Genomic DNA, 20,668 nt, shown 5'->3' on the forward strand with positions numbered 1-20,668 from the left:
GCCATTTTATTCTTTTAATAAGAAACTTCGGCTTACAAAAACAAGGTGTAAAAAGTCAAGATTTACAAAAATCATAAAAACATGATTTATATTTCACACTCGAGAGAGACAGGAACAAGCCCCAAACATGGATTGTAACAGAGATGGTTTGCTTCATATTAAAAGAAAAAAAGAAAAGGAAACTGTAGCCACCGTTAATTGATGTTAGCATAGGATGAAGCATATTGTTGAGGAATTTCCATTCTTGAGCGGTACTAAGTAAGGGAAGAAGTCATTTGGTGTTGCATAGCATTTTAGTGCACCGGGTGGGTTTTCCAGGCACCAGGGAGGCATTGTTGCTGTAGTACAGTGGGATTTGAGGGCAATGAGGTGCAGGTAGAGGCAAGGGGTAAGTAAGCCTGGGCAGTGGGCACTGAAGTGATACTGCTTGAGGAAGCTGCTTCCTTCACAAGGAAACAGATTATTTTCTGACCCTAAAATTCATGGTAGTGCCACTTTCCAGGAGTTTGGGGTTCTTTGGAAATGGAATATGTAAGGAACTGGCATGGAAAGAATCATATAGGCTTAGAAAGGTGTGGACATAGTGACAGGCTCCCCTTGGCAATTTTTCTAGTTGATTTGCTCTACTAGGCATTTAAAAAAAATACATACTACTTTTCCGTGCCGAGTCTCTTACGGAACTGGTGTGGGATTAAAGGACATGAATTGGAAAGGAGGGTCAGCATAAATGCACCACAGTGGCCTAATTGTTAGTTGACAGGTGTTGTCTCTAGCAATCTGTTCACTGAAGGTAAACAGAATAAAATGGTCCTTCTTGATCCTGCTGGCATAAATATGGTTAAGAAAGCTGTTAGGGAATTAGATTTTTTATATGTTAAAGAAAAGCACCATTCTCTTATGAGCATTAATCAGGGAGGAGGTCCCATCTCTCAGGAGGAAGGAGTCTGAGCTTGTATGAATTCAGGCCTGTGGCTGGCTTAACATGAAGGCAGGATCCTTTAGGAGTCTACACGGGGACCACAGATGCTCTGACAAGTTTATATCTGATGAGGAAAGGTAACATACATGAAGCAAGGCTTAGCTTTAAAGCCATCACCCCCGCAAGTGGTGACCAGGAAGGAAACTTTTAAATCCCTTCAGCCTGCATCAGACCACTGCGCTAAGACTAGAAATACCAGCACCTCCTGTTCTTTATAGGAGTGAAATTTACATCCTTGAAGTCTGCTACCTCATCTATTCAAAATTGTGAACAGTTCTAATTGAAAAAAATTTTCAAAGCTAAAAATCAAAATCTGGCCAAAATTAAAGACATGGCAGCTTCCAAAAGCATAATTCAAGTTTCACTTAAAATTTAATGTTTTAGCTTCAAGTAACAGTGCCACTGTTGGTTTATAAAGCCATAAAGCTGGTAAGGTAAAGTTTCACTTAAACTGGCTTAATTCCTGAAAGTGATAAGAATTTAGCAGATTAAAGCTACCAAATCTACAATTTCCTCAAATTCTGATGAATAATTATTAATTCCATAAATGAAAGTGCTGGCTTTCATCATTTCAACACATTTCTCCTCAAGGGAAGTCAGTTTCACATCCTGTCATATGGTGTTTAGCCCAGGCTAGTTGACACTGTTTGACAGGATGTAAACACATAACATAGTATGACAGTACTATGAAAATCTCTCACACAACCTAGTTAGATTTGAAATAGAAACATGCCAGCAGAAGTTAGTATGGAGAAAGTCCACAAAAATGACCATTCACTTCAATGCTCTAGTGGCTGTGGTGTACCTAATTAGAGCAGTGTTTGGGTTGAGTACACAGTGGTTAAAGTCAAAGCCCTAGACCAAGAAAATGGTGAATTTAAACGTGGAAGATATAAACTAAACTTCACAGTCATATTTAGAAGGTGCTTTTCAGCTTTAGTGCTAACTTCAAAAAAGAATCTGAACCACCAGGGAGATTCATACTTACCTGGTAAAGAAACTAAGTGGCCATGGGAGGTTTTATTCCAAAGATACAACCTCCTCACCTAATTAGGCTGAGGGATCCAATTATTATATGTGCTTCGAGTGGTAAGCTTTTTAAACACCCTTTGGTGAAGTCTTGGAAACCTTAAGGTGGGAGTAAAAGGAGCATGCTGTGTTTATAGCCCTGCAGGTGAGCAGGCTGGGTCTTTTCCCCTTCCACAGCCACTCAGCACCATCCCAGTGAGCAGCTGCCAGGGAGTGGGGCTGGGGAGCTGGGACAGGTTCTTTGAGACTTCATTTTTGCATATTACACAGTGCACTGGCTTGCCTTACAATCTAAAGGTTCACATATAGGGGATTGTGTTCCACACTGCTTCCTGAAATTTTGTGCAAAAGAACTTCAGAACTAATGAAGGTACCTTTTCAGGAGGAACCGTTTTTGTTTGACTTCTACCATACGTTGTCCAGCATTAGAAAAATTAAAAGATCTTTTTCTTAATATTTGTGCTCTCCCAACCAGCTGGAAAAGCAGCCCTTCCACTTACAAGATATAATCCCAGATAGGAATACAGTATATGTTTAGGAAGGGGTAGCCCTCCCAGCCTGATTTTAAAAAGGCCTGAGCTAATGTTTGGAACATAAAAGGGGTGGTAAAAAAGAATGGGGTACATAGTCTGCCTTGAAAAGGAGACAGTGTTGAATAATCAAACACAAAGATTTTGGATATTACAATAAAAATGTCAGAACTTGCTGGTAAGAATAATTTGCTTTCACACACACAAGATATGAAATGCTTTTAAAAAGTCTGACACCAAATGTCCTTTACACTATACAGACCCATTTGCCACTTGAAATGACAAGAAGGAATCCTTTCCCTTAAGCTTTTCAATCCCATGCAAACCATAATTGGGTACAAGGCACCAAATTTTATGAATTGTATAAAATTAGTTCACAAAGCTTTATCAGTAAGTAAAACAAACTCCATTTCTACCCCCCTGCCCACCCACATCCTAACACCCAACACCCAACCAAGTTTTCATTCTGTACTACTGTTGACCTCTCTTGTGTTTATGCTGGGACCTGGCTAGGGCCATGCTCCACTGCCAGCCAACCCACCTCATTAGTTCTTGCACTCTGATGGAACTGTAAGCATAGCCTGAGCGGGGAACTCATACAATCATTGACTCTAGAAGCCTTGCCATTAAAAACAAAAATAAACTCTGCTATTGAGTCCATAGGACACATTAACACTTCTATAGTTTCCAATTTTATTCATGACATTGTAAGAGACATCTGGAAATTCTTTACAGTGTGGCACTGTCCCCATCAGCCTGAGAAGGACTGGATCAAAGCAGGCAAGAGGTCTGCCCACCTTTAAATAAGAGCTTCAGTTCTTGGCCATTGAGGACATTCCTAACCTTTTTTTTTTTTTTTTTTTTTTTAAAAAAAAAAAAAACACTAGCATGGATGCTCTCAGAGACAACCACAAGTATGAGGGTCAAGCTGGATTGAGGTAAAATCCTTTTTGAGGGGCCAGGGTGCATTCATCTTGGCTGGCTACAGCAAAAAGTAAACACACCAGCCAACTACAAAGGGTTCCTAGAACGGGACTCCAACTACTTGTCTGGGAAAGAAGCAGGCTCGTAAGGTTCAGTTAGGAGATCTTGGGTTTGATTTGGCAGCATCTAGTCAACTTCTATGGGGTTCTTATTTTCTTCTCTTTACAATGTTTCCACTTAAAGTAAGATGCAACTAAAAAATTCATCTATTTCCAGTATGTAAATAAATTAAAGGCAAAGGGACATTTCCCTCACAACGGCCACTGGCTTATGCAGCAGGAAACTCTTTTCTTTAATTAAAATCTCCATAAATACTAACTTCTCAACAGCGTCTAGTGCTGCTGCCTCTGGGTACCTGAGGTGTCTCACTGCAGGGGCACCTTCAAGTGTGTGCAGCTCATTGAGGACTCTGGTATTGGTTTCTATTCCAACTCATTTTAAATGATTTTGTGAATTTGATACAATGTGTGCGCAGCTAATTTAAGCACTTATTTTACAAAGTCCTTTGCTTAATAATCCTTAATACTTGGTATAAAACTATTTTTAAGAATTAAATTTGAAGATCTTTTAATTTTCTATTAGATGTTTATTTTTCTTGTTTTCCCCTGGACAGCCTGAGGGATGAAGTAGATGCTCTATTAGTACTTCTCCATTTGTAAGTTCTCTTTTTCTAGAATAATAAATATAGCATTCAATGAAAGATGAGGCACAATTTATATTTTCCTTCCCTTGTTACTCTCCTTGGGTTTTTATGAGTTAATGTGCTTTTCTCTTGCCGCAAAGTCATCACCAATCATGCCAACTTAAAAATGTGGATCTGAAGGATACAGCCTCACGTCAGAGCCTCTGACAGCATGGGCAGCTGTGACACTTTAAAACAGTGTCCAGGTGAGGGTAGTAAGCCCGGGCCAAGCTTGTACAAAGAAGCCTGCAGTAGACAATATAAACCAAATAGCATAAAAAATGCCATACGCTATCGCTTCCAAATAAAAGCTAAATATTACAGAAACCTCACAGTGTTGGAAAAAGCAAGTTTAATTTAAAATATAGTCACTCCTCTTCCTTATCAGGGTGAGCCATTTTCTGTCTGATTTCCTCCAAGTCTCAGTGCTGTCTGGCAGGTCCTATGGGAGAATTCATCTCAAAAGAGGTCAACAGCAAATGCTACAGATCTGCTTGGGAAATGTGGTTCCTCAACATCACTAAACCTTTGACTCTCATCCTTTAGCCTTTCTTTTCCCAACTTCCTATCCCTCCCCAAACTCCCTTCATATCTATCCTCTTCAGGTGGCAACTGTACTTCTACCTGAATTGAAATGTTAATATGACATACTCAGTCAAAAGATGAGCATTCAGAGTGACAGGCTGAGGCGGGCTGCAGCACTCCCACAGTGAGTGTTACTGTTTGCATTCACTTTTACTAGTGAGTCTAAGCGAAGGACTGAGAAGGGAAATTCAGTGGTGGCTGATAGGGCAGAGAGTTTCCATCTGGGCAATTTCAAGCCACTTAGAAACTGACCCAGTTTAAAAAAGAAAGATATATTTTACTAGCACTGGAGTTAAGGACAGAGCATTCTTGCTTTTTTCTCTGATGGATTGAGTGTGGGTGGGTAAAGAAACAGTAGGGATTAGCAGATTTTGGAGGAAACAGGCCAGGGCTATCAACAATAAACTGTTCAGACATACAGGAGGAGGATTCCTAAGGCTTATAAAAGCAAAAGCTCCCACATCTTGTGAACAGGAAATAAGCTGCAGGTTAAGAAAAGCTGCATGCTGCACCAAGGTAAAATGGGTGACAGGCATTTAGATAAGCCCTGGACCACTGGCTATCCCCTCACCCCCACCCCCTAACTGAGTTCTGGGAAGGCCTCAGACAACTGACCCAAAGACCGATTTAAACCAAACTATGTGCTTGCCCTAGACCTGAACCACGAATTTGCTATAGAACTCGGTAGCCAGGAGTGCCCTTAGGCTCAGTGTGCCACAAAGAACATGTCATGTACCAGTTTCTTGCTTCCCCATGTGAACTGCTCCTTCTTTAGAATGAAGGGATGTTCATGCCATCTCAGAAGATGTGGTATGATTAAGTGACAGCAGCAGCCAGGGAATGAAAAACCTCCCATTTCACATGGAGAAATGTCCTCCATGCATCTCATTCTGTTCTTCAACTGCTATCCCCTAAAAAAGGAAGTCTGCAGATTTTCAACCCTTGAGGGCTACTTCCTTTGTAGGAAAAAAGCCTTAGACTTCACCTCCCGCCTTGGAACCAATCCTATCCAGCAAGCTGCCAGCCCAGGGCCCCTCCTTGCATGCTCTGTCGAGGGCTGCTCACATCAGGAGGGTTCTTCTAGTGCTGCAAGGAGTCCTGCTTAGCAGGGGAATCATGTAATAGAAAGAACATGGCTGAATATGACCAATTGACTCCCTCTTTCCTCCACCCAGATCCCTCTATATTCAGAAGCAACTGATGAAAGAGTCTTCATAGAAGTTACTCCTTTTGATTTGTTTTAACGAAGGAGGGAATTTCTAAACCCATGTAGAAGAAAGTTGCTACAGATTTTATGATAGCACATGAGTCACCTGGCACCTTCTGCCCTAGACCCAGTGACACAAACCTAGTAATCTGTTCCTGCAGTAAACCTCATTTCCTATATGAGGAAAGATTAGAAACCAATAGTTTAAAAGCAAGCCAGTCCTCGATACGTGCCTCCCATTCAGGGGAAGGTCCGTGGTCTGCCCTCATCGTTGTTGCTGGACTGCACCTGAGTTTGGAGTTGGGTTTCTGAGATTCTTGCATTGCCCTGAACTGTTCTTTGAGTGTAAAAAAGGATGTAGGCTTGAGTTTTGCACACTTCCTCGACACTGCATACATTCAGCTTTGAGTCATTGCAGTGGACCCAAAAACCTAGGAAACCAAATGAAAGAAAGAGAGAAAATGACTACCCAACTTATATTTCAGTCACCAGGCAAATGAGGAGATGAGGAAAGGGACAGAGGAGTTCTGAATAGATCCAACCCTTGATTGTTGGTGGTGGAGGAAGAGAAAAGTAAATGAAACCAACAGACTTCCCTGAAACCACTGGTTTTAACCCCGCAAGCCCCACCACAATACTGCTTGCAGTATCGACTATAATTTTTGTCCTCATTTCATTTCATTCAGGCTTCTTCACTGCCCATTAGGGTTTTCTACAAAGACAGGAGACTGGGGGCTAAGAGATGGGAAAAGGAGGAGGAGGAGAGGGGGAGTATAAATAGAAAGAAGTGATAAAGGAAAACTTAGAAGAAATAAAAAGTTATTTTTTACAGGCTCACTCTGGCTACCCCAAGGGCTGAGGGGTTCAGGATGGGTACACTACTGAAAACACATCCGCAGCCCACCTGCCTCAGCGCAGTAGCTGGGAGGCTCTGCTCTGAGGGCAAGGACTGAAAGCTCCTTGGGAAGGGCCTTTGTAGTAAGTGCTCAATAAGTGTCCTCAGCTTTGTTATGAGCTGAGGCTAGTGAGATTCCATGAAGTTAGATGGGTCATATTGTTTCTGCAAAACCAAGAATGAAACTGAAGTCTGCAGCAGAAGTATTAATAACAACAATAACCTCTAACATTAACTGACCATTACATACTAGACACCGTGCTCAGCACTTTTACATGTTAGTTCCTGTCAATTCTTAGAACAATCAAATGTTGTTACTTAGTGATATATCCAAAATTCGAATCCATCTTTCATAATTCTTTCCACTGGATTTTAATGTATGTAATATCCCCCTATAGATTAAATAAAAGGAATGAAATGTGGACAAACCAACCCTTTTTTGTGTCCCCCACCCCACAGAGTAAAGCGCACGCACCTCCCTCTGTGTTGTAGCAATAGGCTGTGTAGTGTCCTGAGCCAAACCCTTTCCCGTGATGCATGACCACTGCGGAGAGATCATAGGCAAAGGTCTCTTTGTCAAGAGAGGAGAGCATGTCCCTGCAGCAGTAAGGTTCCATGGTTAATACCTGGTCAAAGACGACATGGACCCCAATCTTCTCTCGGTGATTACGGCCAGACCACCTAGAACATGGATATAAACTTCTTACTAGTAAGAAATGACATGTGTGATCAGAGGTAGAGGTAGGTAAAACAGGGAACGGGGAAAATGTAACCTTCTGGATTTGGTTTTCTTTCACAACAAGACAGTGGTAATCAATGTTCACATATATTTCCTCTGAATATTGCATGTACTCTGAAACTAGAAATCCCTGAACAAGCAATTCAGGCAATACTCTTTTTGTACTTTACCTCCTGCCCTCCTTTTCACAGATTATCTCATACTTTATTCTGAAAATGAATCTATAAAAGCCCAAGCGAGGCTAGAATGTTCAAGCACAGACACCCAAGTGCAGGCTAGCTGATTAAATAGGACCATGAGAGCAGAAGCCCAGTCCTGGCCCCCAACATCAGCTTGCTTCACTGGGCATGAACCATACACTCCATGGAAAGCATGAGGCCTCTAGGGAATAGGCTACCCCTCCCAACACGGAAGAAGACATTTGCCTTCGCCAAAGCCTTTGAAGTAGCTATTCACACAGCTCACAGCCACTTGGGATGCCCCAGGGCAAGCTCACCTGAATCTTTTAAGGTGCAGCCGGAGGACCTGAGGTAGTCTGTAGATCATTAACTGCTTTCTAGCTTCACTCAGAACAAGGGGTTTTGGATTGGATTTTCGTCGTTTGCCTATATGGTTTGGGAAGGCATAAGACATAGATTGTGAGGAGACTCATTCTTTCCGAGCTGTGGCAGAGACAGTGACTTGCCACTCGATATGCATTCTTCTTATTTCTCAGTATTAAACCTCAATTATATTTGGGGCAGCAATGTGACCCCCTCTAAGACTGCATTTCCCAGCCTCACATGCCTGCATGGAGTGGCCACGGAAGTTCTGGTTGAGATGAAAGAAGTGATTGTGTGGCACTCTTGGGATGGCTGCTTAAAGAAGGCTGACTCAGTTGTAAGGTGCATCCTTTGTCTTTCCCACTGTCTGAAAGGAATCTCAGTTTCCTTTCCTGTGAAATGGGGGATAATGCATATATTTCAGGCTTAGGGAAAAGGTAAGAGGACACAGGATTACTAAAGGACAGTGTGTTTAAACAGATTTTTTCCCCATGTAAATTAGAAAAGAAACTTTGGTTTTATATTTTTATTGTTTAAAAAATATTTATTTATTTATTTGGCTGCACTGGGTCTTAGTTGTGGCATACATGTGGGATCTAGTTTCCTGACCAGGGATCGAACCAGGGCCCCCTGCATTGGGAGCGTGGAGTCTTACCCACTGGACCACCAGGGAAGTCCCTGGTTTTATATTTTAATGCCGTACCTATTTTCTGAAACATGTTTCTTGGTAACAGCACACTGCCAGACATGCAGGACAGGCTGACAGGCTGGCCAAATACACCCAGTCCAAAGCGGAACCAGTGCTTGAGACTCCCATTTTTTTTCTAAAGATACTGAATTGTGGGTGAAATGCATTTCTAAATTACAGCAAGTAAACAGTGGAAATGAAGTTCTCTTAATTTCCATCAGAAGCCTTCTCTATAACCATTTACTGATGACCGCTCTGTTATTATATTAATTAAATCGGTGAATGGATGGGAATATAAAATTAGTGGTCCACTGTGGTGCCTGCTAATTGTCTTTGAGCTGTTGAAATCATGGTCTCAGTGTCTGAAGAGCTTAGCATCTGATTTCGAAGTCCTGTCTGTACTACTCGTGAAAGGTAGCAAGTCACAGCCAGATGATGTATCAAGAAGCTTTCTGTGAAAACAGGATGTGGAGCTGTTGCTTCTCATAATAGACTGCAGCTTTTACTAGGGCTGGTAGTCATGATATGTGAGAGCATGAGCGGAAAGAGAATTCAAAGAGGGGCCTGGCCTTATTTTACATTCCTGTTCACCAGCAGATTTTTGAAAATTAACTGCAGCTCTGCCTGGGAATCCTGGCAGTGACTGCTACTCTCAGCAGAGGGAGTAAGTGAGCTAAGATGAAGACAATAATAGAATATGGCTTTGTTTCCCTAAAATGAAATTCACAAAGAAAAAGATATTACTGATTCAATTGAGATTGATCAGTTCTGTCTCCCATTTGATTAGGCTGGCCACACAGAAAGGTGGAAGACTGACAGTTTTGAAACTTTCACAAGATCAATGCATCTCATCCCTTCAACATAGGCTTTCCTTCCCTGCTATTTGAACCTGTCTATAGACATACTGAAAAATGGGCACATATGGCAACCAGAAAAACAATCCTTTCTTGCAAAAATAAAAAAAAAAAGTATTTCTTGCATAATCTATCAAGTCCAAGAATGACAGAGTTAAGGCTGTTAACATCCTTCTGTTCCTTACAAGTATAAAGCTTTATGAATCACTATTTTAAAAAGAAAAAACAATGTTCTAATAAGATAACTTAAGTCACTGCCTTTATATCTCAATATGGAACAGGATAGGTGAGTTTATGGTTAACCAAATACAGCACTTCAAATTTTGTTTTAAAATGGCAAAATGATAGCAGGTGTGACTTGATTTTTATCCTGATTCTTCACAGAGAACAGGTTTGCCACGATGTACTACTTTAAAAAAAACATGTGCAGAAGTATTAAAAGGGCTGCCGTAAAATTGTCGTTCCCAAAACTTGCAGTCCAGACTACAGTATGGCTGCACATTGATTTCAGATATCTGCACAATCCATTCATCTTAGTTTCCAAATCTCTATATGCCAAAAACCCAAACATCAGCTTCAAAGTATTTGCTCTGCATTTCCTCTGCACATGCTGGGTTAGCAAAAGCAGTAAGTGTTAGTGTAAGACATGGGGGTGGGGATAGGGGGGTGCATAAGATACTCACAGAGCCATATGGAAAAAATTCCACTTTACAGTTAAAGCCATGATAGAGAAATACTTCCTTATGACCCTTCTGAGATGTGAACCTTTCAGGCATGTGACAATAACTATGAAGCTGCCATAGAGCAATGCACCAGACGACTTCCTTTCTTGGTTTCATTTTACTTTAAATCTACAAATTCAGGACAAAAGCACACTTTTCTGATACCATAGCCCTCAAACAGGCTATGCCACCTGAACTTTAAATAAGAACTGTCAGACTGCATTCATGAATTTCAGCAGGACCCCTGTACACTATAAAGCTAAGTACTCACATTCTTGGAGTCCCCATTTCAGGATCCATACTTTCAAATGCCTCCCAAGATAACAACTAATGTCAATCACAGCAGGAGTCGAAGGAGGCCCAACTCCTAGGTTTTGTTTTGCTTTTTAACATATAATGTCCATATGCTTGTTTTCAGGAAAATAGGAGAAAAAAAACTTTAAAAGATGCTTTAAAACCACTCAATATCACAGTGTTACTTTTGACTAAAGTGGCAAGTGAAACACCTTAAACTGATATTCCAGTTACACACACCCACCCCTCCCCCCAGCACTCACTGTTACATTGGTCACAAGCGTAGATTCTCCCTTCCAGAGCCTCTGTCTCTGTGAACTTGGCCAGCATCTCAGTGAGCAGGCACTGAGTCTGATTCAAAGGGATAAACCCCTTTTCTATGCAGTGATAGCGTTCAGGGAATTCCAGGGACAGATCCCAAAAGGGCTCGATGGTATTGGATTTGTAATTGCATGATACACATGTGACCTAGAATGAAAAGATTCGTTTACAGGTTATATAACTTCCATGCTTCCCACATACATTTTTGCTAGTACATAACAAGCAAAACTAAGTGCATAGTTTTCCAAAAACATTTAACTGTAATATTAAAATAATAAACATAACTTAAGAATTAGCACATATTACTTCTGGTATGTATCTCTAACCATGACGCTAGCTGGAACTGGAAAACCACACAGCACAGTTATTACTACCTACCCCTTTCTCTTTTCTCTCATAAAGCGTGCTTTGCCATTCAGTGCTGCAGTATTACAGATGGAAGTTACCATGGAGTCAAGGCATAATCAATCTGAGATGGAGAATTTGCAGATGACTGCTTCTCTCATCCTCATAGTCTTGTTCTCTCCAGACTTTGCTCCTTCCAACCAGTCCAACTTGCCTCTCTTTTTGCCCTTGTTTCTTGCAGCATCCCTACACTGATCCCTGTGTTCCAAGAGCCTTCAAAGCACCTTGTGATTAGACCTCCTCCCTTGCTGTAACCTTCCCAGATGCACCTTTCTTCCTACAGACCCTCAGAGGGGTAGAGGAAGTGCTGAGAAACACTCCCCTTTCACATGCTGAAAAACAAAAACCTAAATAAACTTCCTCTTCCCATCCTACTCATACTCATCATTCTTTTAAAACCCTAAATACCCCGGACACAAAACCTCAGTAGGGTAGAGTAGAGGTTTTACCTGAATCTCTTTAAGTTGCCCACCTCTTTGCCTTTACAAATTCTTTCCGCATATTCTCACAAAGACTTATCTATGAGTCTTCACTCATGTCCTTAGATGGCTAAGGAAATGAAAGGTAATGGGGAACAGGCGGGAGACTTGCTTACCCTTTGGCATCCTCCTAGCCACCTCCCTCCCTTGTATGTAAAGAATGCCTTGGAAGAAGAGTGCTCTTTCAAACAACTATGGAACCAAGGTTATAGGCAAACTCTTCAATTGCCTAAAACTGATCAAAGGATGGCATGCCAACAATGGCTACTTGATTATAACATTGGAAATATTATATTACCCGTATCATCGTTAAAGATTCAAGACATTTACTGAAAGTGAAATGATATGGCAAGTTATCTAAAAATCTGACTGTTAAGAGGAGGTAAATTCACCAACAAGGCCGTCGCACAGGATAGTAAAAGGTACAGTGGCCGCCCTCAGCTATGCATAGTTACGCCAAATGTCGGCTACCCTGGTTAGGCCAACAACCTGGGGGAGCTACGCATGGGAAGCCTAACTACTACACCAGCCCCGCTCCAGTGTGGTGGGCAGCTGGGGATGGGCTGGGCACACACCCACCTGGCTGAGTAGCTGCCCGTGAAATATGGTGTTCACCACCTTTAAGACCTGTTTGGTGAGCTTCCTCTGGGAGAAGGGGATGAGGATCCGGCGCTTGGTGCCCTCGGACTCGAGTTCCTGCTGCACTTTGTGCAACAACTCGCAGAGAAACTCCTGCGCGTCCTGCTGGTCGTAGCCGCGGAAGGCCGGGATCAGGCTCCACACCGAGTGAAGCATGGCGAAGGGCGACACCAGGGCCCACTTCCCGGACCACATGACGCGGAAGAGGGTGTGCAGTTCGTGGCAGAGGGAGATGTGCTTCGAGCTGGGCTCCTTGTTCTGGATGAGTTCTAGGCTCCTGCTGAGGGAGGCCCCGCCATTCAAGCAGAGGCCCTCGCCCTCGCAGGCCTCGGCCCCGTGGCTCCTGGGCGACAGCTCGGTGGCCGAGCTGCCCGCCGGCCTGCCCGCGAGAGGGGCCTTGCCGTTGGCGGCCCTGGGAAACAGCTGCTCCGTTTTGGACGGGTCGAGGTTCAGGAAGCACTCACGGAACTTGCGCAGGTGGCTGAGCACCTGGAGGATGGAGTTCATGTAGCAGGTGTTGCCCAGGTTGCGCAGGCCTGTGACGCCCGGCGCCATGGCGGGCGCGCGGCGCGGCGCGGGGCGGGGCCCAGCGGGCGCGCGCGGCGCGGTGGCGCGCGGCGCAGCGGCGCGGGGCGCGTGCAGCAGCAGGCGCGCGCTCTTGCGCGGAGGGGAGCTGGCCAGCTCCTCCAGCAGCCGCCGCTTCACCTCGCGCCGCCGCTGCCGCGCCGCCTCCTTCTTGCGCTCCAGCGCCTCCTGCCGCCGCCGCTGCTCCAGCTTGGCCTGGCCCCGCGACGTCTTCTCGAACCAGAGCCGCAGCGTCCGGGCCAGCAGGCGCTGGCGCCGATACCACAGAGCCGTGAGCATCTGCGGCTGTCCCTGAGGAGCGCGCTGCGGCGGGATGGCGTCCTCTCCCGAGGCCATGGACCGCAGCGTCCGCCCTCGCCTCAGCGGCGGGTCCTGCGTCTGGCCCCTGACCGCCAAGAGGGAGCTTCTCAGCAGCTTGAGGTCCCCTTCCGGGTTGTCGTTGAGCACGTAGTCCTTGCACAGGTAGCAGAACACGTAGAGATCCCGGACCTCCATGGCTAGCGGGTGTCCAGTCTTTTCGAAGTGTTTGAGGGCGTGATCTTCGATGTAGCGGCCACAGGCCACGTGCGAGCACTTGAGACAAGCCCACACGGACTCGGTGGTGGCGCACTCCCGGCAGCACCACTTCTGCGGGTTCAGGATGGAGTGGTCCTGGGCTAGCCTCAACCGCCCTACATGTTTGCATCTATCCATGTCGTATGGAAGTCTTCACTCTTTCAACCTGTCACGATAAGGGCCCTCGAAGAGAGAGAGAGAAAGCTTTCAGCAAATATTTTCCTAGAAAAAGGCTTGCAACCGGCATTTTTCCACTCAATATTCATTAGTTTTCAATTCAAAACTGGTTCTTTTGGAAGGAAGTTTAAAAAAAGAAAAGCAATTTTGGCATAGACAGGGTATAACAAAAAGACAGTTAAGTTCCTTAAAAAGAAAGAATCACAAAATACTAAACGACAGACCTTAGCCCTAATGTGTAAGTTTACATTTTCTAAGGCTGTTAATGCTTGAATATCAGCTAATTTTTACATAAGGCTGATTTGGAAATGTCATTACCCTTATTTCACATTGCACTCAACTGGCCACCAGGGGAAAGAAACTTGTATTCTGAACCATCTCTGAATTGATGATGTCCTGGAAGTGAAAGCCTCTCTGTCGCATACTGACAAGATCCTGGCTGCATACAAAATGGGACAGGGAAGAGGAAAGGAGAGGAGAGACATAGACAGCGTTTCACATGCCAGTAGAGAGATGAAGACTCTCAAATAAAAAGGCAATCTCAGGTCGGTTTCACTGTATTTCAAAGTAGAGATAAGAAGATAGAGTAAAAAAGATAAATGGTAAGAAAGAGAAAGTCCTCTGCAGTACAAAGTATCATTTTTATTTTCTTGAGTCCAAAGATCCGGCTAAGGAGGGAGACTGAGCCTCAATCTAACATTTTGTCTTCTGTGGTCTGAATGTTTGCACCCATTCATATGCTAAAATCTTAACCCCGGAAGGTGATGGTATTAGGAGGTAGAGCCTTTGGGAGGTGCTTAGGTCAAGAATGGGTTGACCCTCATGGGATGAGCCTTCAAGAATGGGATTAGTGCCTTTATAAAAGAGCTCCCTCACCCCTTCCTCCATGTGAGGACACCATGAAAAGCCAGCCATATGGCTATGAACCAGTTAGTCCTTACCAGATACGGAATCTGGTGCCATGATCTTGGACATCCCAGCCTCCAGAACTGTGAGAAATAAATGTTTGTTATTCATAAGCCACCTAGTCTATGGCATTTTTGTTACAGCAACCCTGAGGGACTAAGCCAACGTGTCTTTTTGAAAAGAACATCTTGTAGAAAGGATGGGAAAATGTTTACCTTCCTTACTGAAAGAATAGTTAAGTACAGAACGAGACAAATCTGACTCATAGGACAAGAGGTGTAGTGGCTACTGGTATTACAGTATCTAACCAAACTACCAAGACAAAAGAAAAAAAAGCAAACCTTCTGGATGATATAAGTAAAAATGCTTTTTATTTTTAAAAACAGTGGTAACATACTGAGCTTTTTTTTTTTTTGTCTTTCTAACATTGCTTCTTCAACATTGTTCATCAGAGACGCCTAATGAGCAATTTTTCCAAGGGAAAGAGGCTATTTTAAAAGAAAACCTTTTATTCTTTGGAAACTTGACTCCCCCCGCCCCCCTGCCAATACCAGCATTTAAATTCCCTAAAGGCAGTTCCTCTTATAAACTGGATTTCCTTCACCCCATTTCTTGCCCACTTTCATTTCTGTGAGCAAATACAGTTCCATGACTACGGGGTCACCCAGAGAAATTCTAAATCCAAAGCACTATGAGTAGTTCCTTTAGTTGGTTTTCCAGATGCCTTTTTTGGCTTGGCCCTATTGCTAAAACCCACAAATATACCACAGGACCAAACCAGAGATCCTTCCCATTTTTAAGTTGCCCATTCCAGTGGGCAGGGGCCATGTCCCTATATAAGAAATCCTTAAATCATACAAAGGAAAGTAACCTAGATTATCTTCCATCAAGTCAGATCATGCTTTTCCTTTGAGTACTATCAGGATTTAGTTTCTACTATATTATTTTTCTAATTATTGACTGGTTACTAAGTGCCCTTTAAGTCATTTCTGTGGATGTGTTTCTCCATTTCCTAACTAGCTACAATCTCCTTCAGAGAGGAGATCATGTGTTATATTTCTTTCTTTCCTTTTATTTTTTTTCTTTTGCTGCACTGTGCGGCTTGCGGGATCTTAGTTCCCTGACCAGGGATCGAACCCGGGCCCACAGCAGTGAAACCACTGTGTCCTAACCGCTGGACTGCCAGGGAATTCCCAATTTTTCTTTTTAAAAAAGAAAATTTTCTTTATACTTCTTTATAATTTCAAGACTTGTGGATGATCAACTCTTGAGTGGTCAAAGGTGTTCTGTCAGAATTACCTCTCCACACAGACCAGAACAGTATTGAAATAACCGTTTCTGTTTACTTTTTTTTTTTTTTTTTTTTTTGCGGTATGCGGGCCTCTCCCGTTGCGGAGCACAGGCTCCGGACGCACAGGCTCAGCGGCCATGGCTCACGGGCTTAGTTGCTCCGCGGCATGTGGGATCTTCCCGGACCAGGGCACGAACCCGTGTCTCCTGCATCGGCAGGCGGATTCTCAACCACTGCGCCACCAGGGAAGCCCTCTGTTTACTTTTTGTAGGGCATAGCCAAATTAAAGCATACATTTAAAAGATAAAATGGTAAATAAATGAATTGTCTTTTTGCTACCTATTACCAATCAAGAATTTAAGTTGGATACTCATGATGCTTACAGCCAATTACTGGGGACACAAAAGAAAGTCAGTAATAAAAGAATGAAAAGGGGGGAAAAAAAGATTGGCAATTCCCAAGTTTGTCACTAACTTCATATTTTTCAAAATGTAGTCTCTGAACCGCCTACCAGCATCAGAATTCCTTAGGATACTTGTCATATGTACAGATTTCTGGTCATGACTCCAAATGTGATGAATAAGATTTTGGGAGAGGGGTCTAAAATCTCCATTTTAAACAAGCTCTACAGATGATTCATTTGTACATTAAAACCTTAGAACCACTGTACTAATCCAGTAAATTATATAGGGATGAAGAACTCCTCATAGAAATCAAAGAATCAGTCAAAATTTTTATTTCTCAAGATCTTTCACTTAGACATTGTTCAATAGAACTTTCTGCAATGATGGAAATATTCTTTATCTGCGTTGTCCAATACTGTACTAACTAGCCAGTGTGCCTCCTGAGTACTTGAAATGTGGCTAGTGAAACTGAGGGACTGACTTTTAATTTTATTTGATTTTAATTAATTTAAATTTAAATAGCCACATGTGACTGGTGGCTGCAGTATTAGATAGCACAGATTTAAAAATACCAGGACATGCTATCTTTAGCTCACTTGGGTTTTCTCTTTGTTTTCTTCCCTTTGGAAGATTCACTACTCACTGAATCATGTCTGAATAGCCTCTTCTAACTCAAAACCTGACAAATCCCCCTTTTAGGCAAAAGGAACCTTGATGTGTCTTTAGAAATTTAATTGCTACTGAGATCTTATCACATGAAACATAGCACAGCTTCAAATCCTACAAAGAGAGAATATTTCTATGAACAGGAACACAGCAACACAACACCCAGGACATCAATACCTTATTAAATCAACTTCTGTGCTAGAAAAAACATGCTAGAACCACCAAAAGCCGAAATAGAAAAACACTAAAAAACCATTCCACACCCTGTTCATGGAATGCTGTCAAATGGAAAGGGCACTCTGGAAATTCTTTCTTCCAATTTCATTTTCTGATGTATAAATCTGCTGATCACGCACATCCTTTCCTGCACAGGCTTTTTCCCATTACAGATCTGTCGTGGCAACTCACTAACCTGCCATATGGCAGAGTAAATCCATTCAGGAAAACACAGGGCTACTCTGCACCTCACCACCCTGATTTAACCTAGGCAGACTAGCTTCTCTAGAGAAAAAAACATAGCTGATCATGAAATGGAAATCACTCAAAAGTGACACAAAAGTCAACGCACACAACAGAGAATAAGGAGAATACAATCTTGGGTATATTCAGTTCAAGAAGACCATGTATCTCACTCACCCCTCACACATCCTCTGACCACTTTATTTAAGAACAAGGCCTAACGCTCACAGGCACAAAGGGGAAATCTATTTTACATTTCTCTGACATGGACCCCTTTTCCTTCATAATTGCTAAAGGTCATAAAAGTCCTAACATTCCACTTAAAACATATATCATCCAGTGTGACAGGGACCCAGTATCGAAAAGAGAGAAACTTGCAGTGTAACTGGGAATGAACATGATGTGCCTTAATAGTTCTCCATCGTTAAGTAGATCAGTAACTGTAAATAAATGTCCTGCTCACCCTGGATCAATCGGCATACAGGGAAAGCAAACCTGACGAAATATTAGCGTTTGCTTCTTTAAGTAATGTAGTTTTATTTTAAAAATCTCAATCAACTTGAGCTAAAAACCATAATTAATATTTAAAAGGATTCTCCTATAGTAATATCACCAAATAGTAAAAGAAGGTAATGGAATCTGTTCAATGTTTGCCTTTTGTTCTGATGAGAAACTTCTAGATTTATCATATTATTTTTTAAAGGTCTCTGTATGAGAGAGATGACTGAGCATTATAAAATCTTTCAGAAACCTATAGCTTGAAAACATGATTCATCTTTTAATTGGACTATTCCAATTATTCTCAAATAGCAGATTTCTTAGCCAATCTGAAATGGGTAACAGCATCACCCAAAATAAAATTTCTGGGGAGAAATTCAACAAAAACAAAATAGGAAAAATTTAAGAGAATCTACTTTAGGGAGATTTTCATTTCTTCTCTCTCATTGTATTGATTTCTTCTCAGTTCTTGACTAAGGATAGTGGAAAAATCCTGCCTAATCTTGGTTAGACCAAGCGGCATAAATTCCAGCTTCAGAGAGAGTAGACACTATGGTAACATGCTGACAGCCTTCATTTACATAAAAGAATACTAATTACGTGGTATCATCAACATCTGCGATTCTGCTCACCGCCATATGCGACAGAGCAGGGTATTTTAACCCTTCAACCTGCTACACATACCCTACATTACATGTCCCACAAAACCTGCAAAGGGTGCTTAAAGACACAATGAACACATTTTTACAAATAACAAGTGTTGAAAATGAATTTTATTTTCAGCTAACAGTTTATTTCTAAGAGATATGGGAAAATATAATTTAGTATCAATATCCAATTAAGAAAAAGATTTTTTAAAACAAGGTAGAAATCACATTAAGATACAGTTAATAACCCCAAAGGGAAGAATGCTACATTTTAGAGTATTATATAGGGCTTTAAAAGGCTGTATTTTAAGTACAATGAAACTAGCCTTTTGAATTTTTGCATTATGGCTAAAATAAAAACAAAACAAAGAAATAGATACAAAATAACAAAAACAAAAACTAGGGGCAGAGACTGAGAAGGGTGAGGCTAGCCCTTGGCTAAGGGCAGTGTGTAGTGGGGAGCACCTGGCGGGGTGGCGGTGGGGGGCGGGGAAGATGGCTGAAGGGGTGGAGGGTCCTCACAGCTGCTGCACTTTCCCTTGTTCCCCTTCGTTTCCATTCTCCCTGAATGTGGGCGTGGGTGGGTGGATGGGTGACGGATAACCTGTAGGTCAGAGCGTCCGTCCCTCAAAGACTCCTGCAGAGGCTAAATTCTCTAGGACGAGGTTGGAAGCTCTAACCAAATGTGTTCTTGAGCTCTTAAACCCGAGAGCGGAACGGCCACTTAAGCAGCGGCTCTTGGCCACAGGCGATGGTACGCTGATGCGTTGGGTGCACCGGGGCCTTGCGAGGTTGGCCATCACTCGTCAGTAATCAAGCGCTGATGTTCGAGAATGAGCCTGTTTAATCACGAGTTACAGATTCAAGGTTATGTCTGCACAATAATGTCTCTCTCTCTCTTGCATTAGGATCTGCTTTCCTCAGTGAGAAAGCAGTAGAGTTCATCTAGAGAGCCAGCCAGCACACAACCGATTGCCACAGCGCAGGGAGATGACAAAGATAGAACGACCAGCACAGTACAGATGCTTTGCTCTGTGCCAAATGCCAACTTGTCTAACTGTATTAAGAGCCAGAATTGGGTGTAAGCCCTCTGTACCTTCAGTCTCTGCTCTCTTTTGTTTGCCTCCTTCCTCTCCAGCTGCAACATGCCCAAGTCTCTCCTGTCTCAAAAACACACAGACCCAGCTTTGCCCTGCCTCTAGACTATCCTTGACACTATTTTTAGGCTCTTTCTCCTTCTGCCTACTTTATTTCTGGCAAGAATAATGTGCAGCTTCATCTTTCTCACAACTCACTCCTTCGCACCTTCATTTCATAGCAACTGTTTTCTCAAAGGTCTCTGCAATTTCCTCAGAGCTGAGTTCATCAGCCCTTTCTCAGTCCCCATCCACATCTGTTCTGCCCCTGACACTGAACACACACTCACTCCTGCATTTTAGGCTACTTTTCTCTTCCTACGTCTGTAAATACACTTTCTCTGTTTTCATGTGTGTCTCTCTTCCTTGAAATATAGACTCTCCTTAAGATTCTGTCCTCAACTCTCTTCTTGATGATTTCATCTGTTCCTAGAACATCAACTATCATTTCTATTAATTAATGTATTTTAATTCTCACAAACACTTTTTAAAAACCACTTTATTGAGATATAGTTGGCATACCATAAAGTTCACTCATTTAAACCACACAACTCAATAATTTTTAGTATTTAGTATTTAGTACACTCACAGAGTCCCATAAATACTTTTGCATATAAAATCTGTCCATTTCCTTACAGAGGCTTGGTCTCAGGTTGGATCTTCCCATTCTGATACCGGCATTATGGTATACTACTGTTAATGCTATTTGCGGGGTGAAGCTTCTGAATATTTTTTGCAGTTGTTTGTTTGGTAGCAGTGATGTACTGAGC

General features: G+C 42.6%; 1 protein-coding gene across 2 annotated transcripts in view; it reads right to left on the reverse strand.

Annotated features, from left to right (window-relative positions):
* Positions 1-2,931: 2,931 nt before the first annotated feature.
* Positions 2,932-20,668, reverse strand: part of USP49 (ubiquitin specific peptidase 49) — a 38,898-nt gene continuing 21,161 nt past the window's right edge. For both annotated transcript variants that reach the window (XM_059075659.2, XM_067006206.1), the window contains exons 2-6: positions 12,515-13,897; positions 10,994-11,198; positions 8,127-8,235; positions 7,367-7,572; positions 2,932-6,427 (exon numbers count right to left, since the gene is read on the reverse strand). In XM_059075659.2, the coding sequence (XP_058931642.1) occupies positions 6,237-6,427; positions 7,367-7,572; positions 8,127-8,235; positions 10,994-11,198; positions 12,515-13,852 (2,049 nt within the window). In that variant the 5' untranslated portion in view covers positions 13,853-13,897 and the 3' untranslated portion in view covers positions 2,932-6,236. The remainder of the gene's footprint in view (positions 6,428-7,366; positions 7,573-8,126; positions 8,236-10,993; positions 11,199-12,514; positions 13,898-20,668) is intronic.

This window comes from Kogia breviceps, chromosome 10, assembly GCF_026419965.1.
Source record: "Kogia breviceps isolate mKogBre1 chromosome 10, mKogBre1 haplotype 1, whole genome shotgun sequence".
NCBI lineage: Eukaryota > Metazoa > Chordata > Mammalia > Artiodactyla > Physeteridae > Kogia > Kogia breviceps.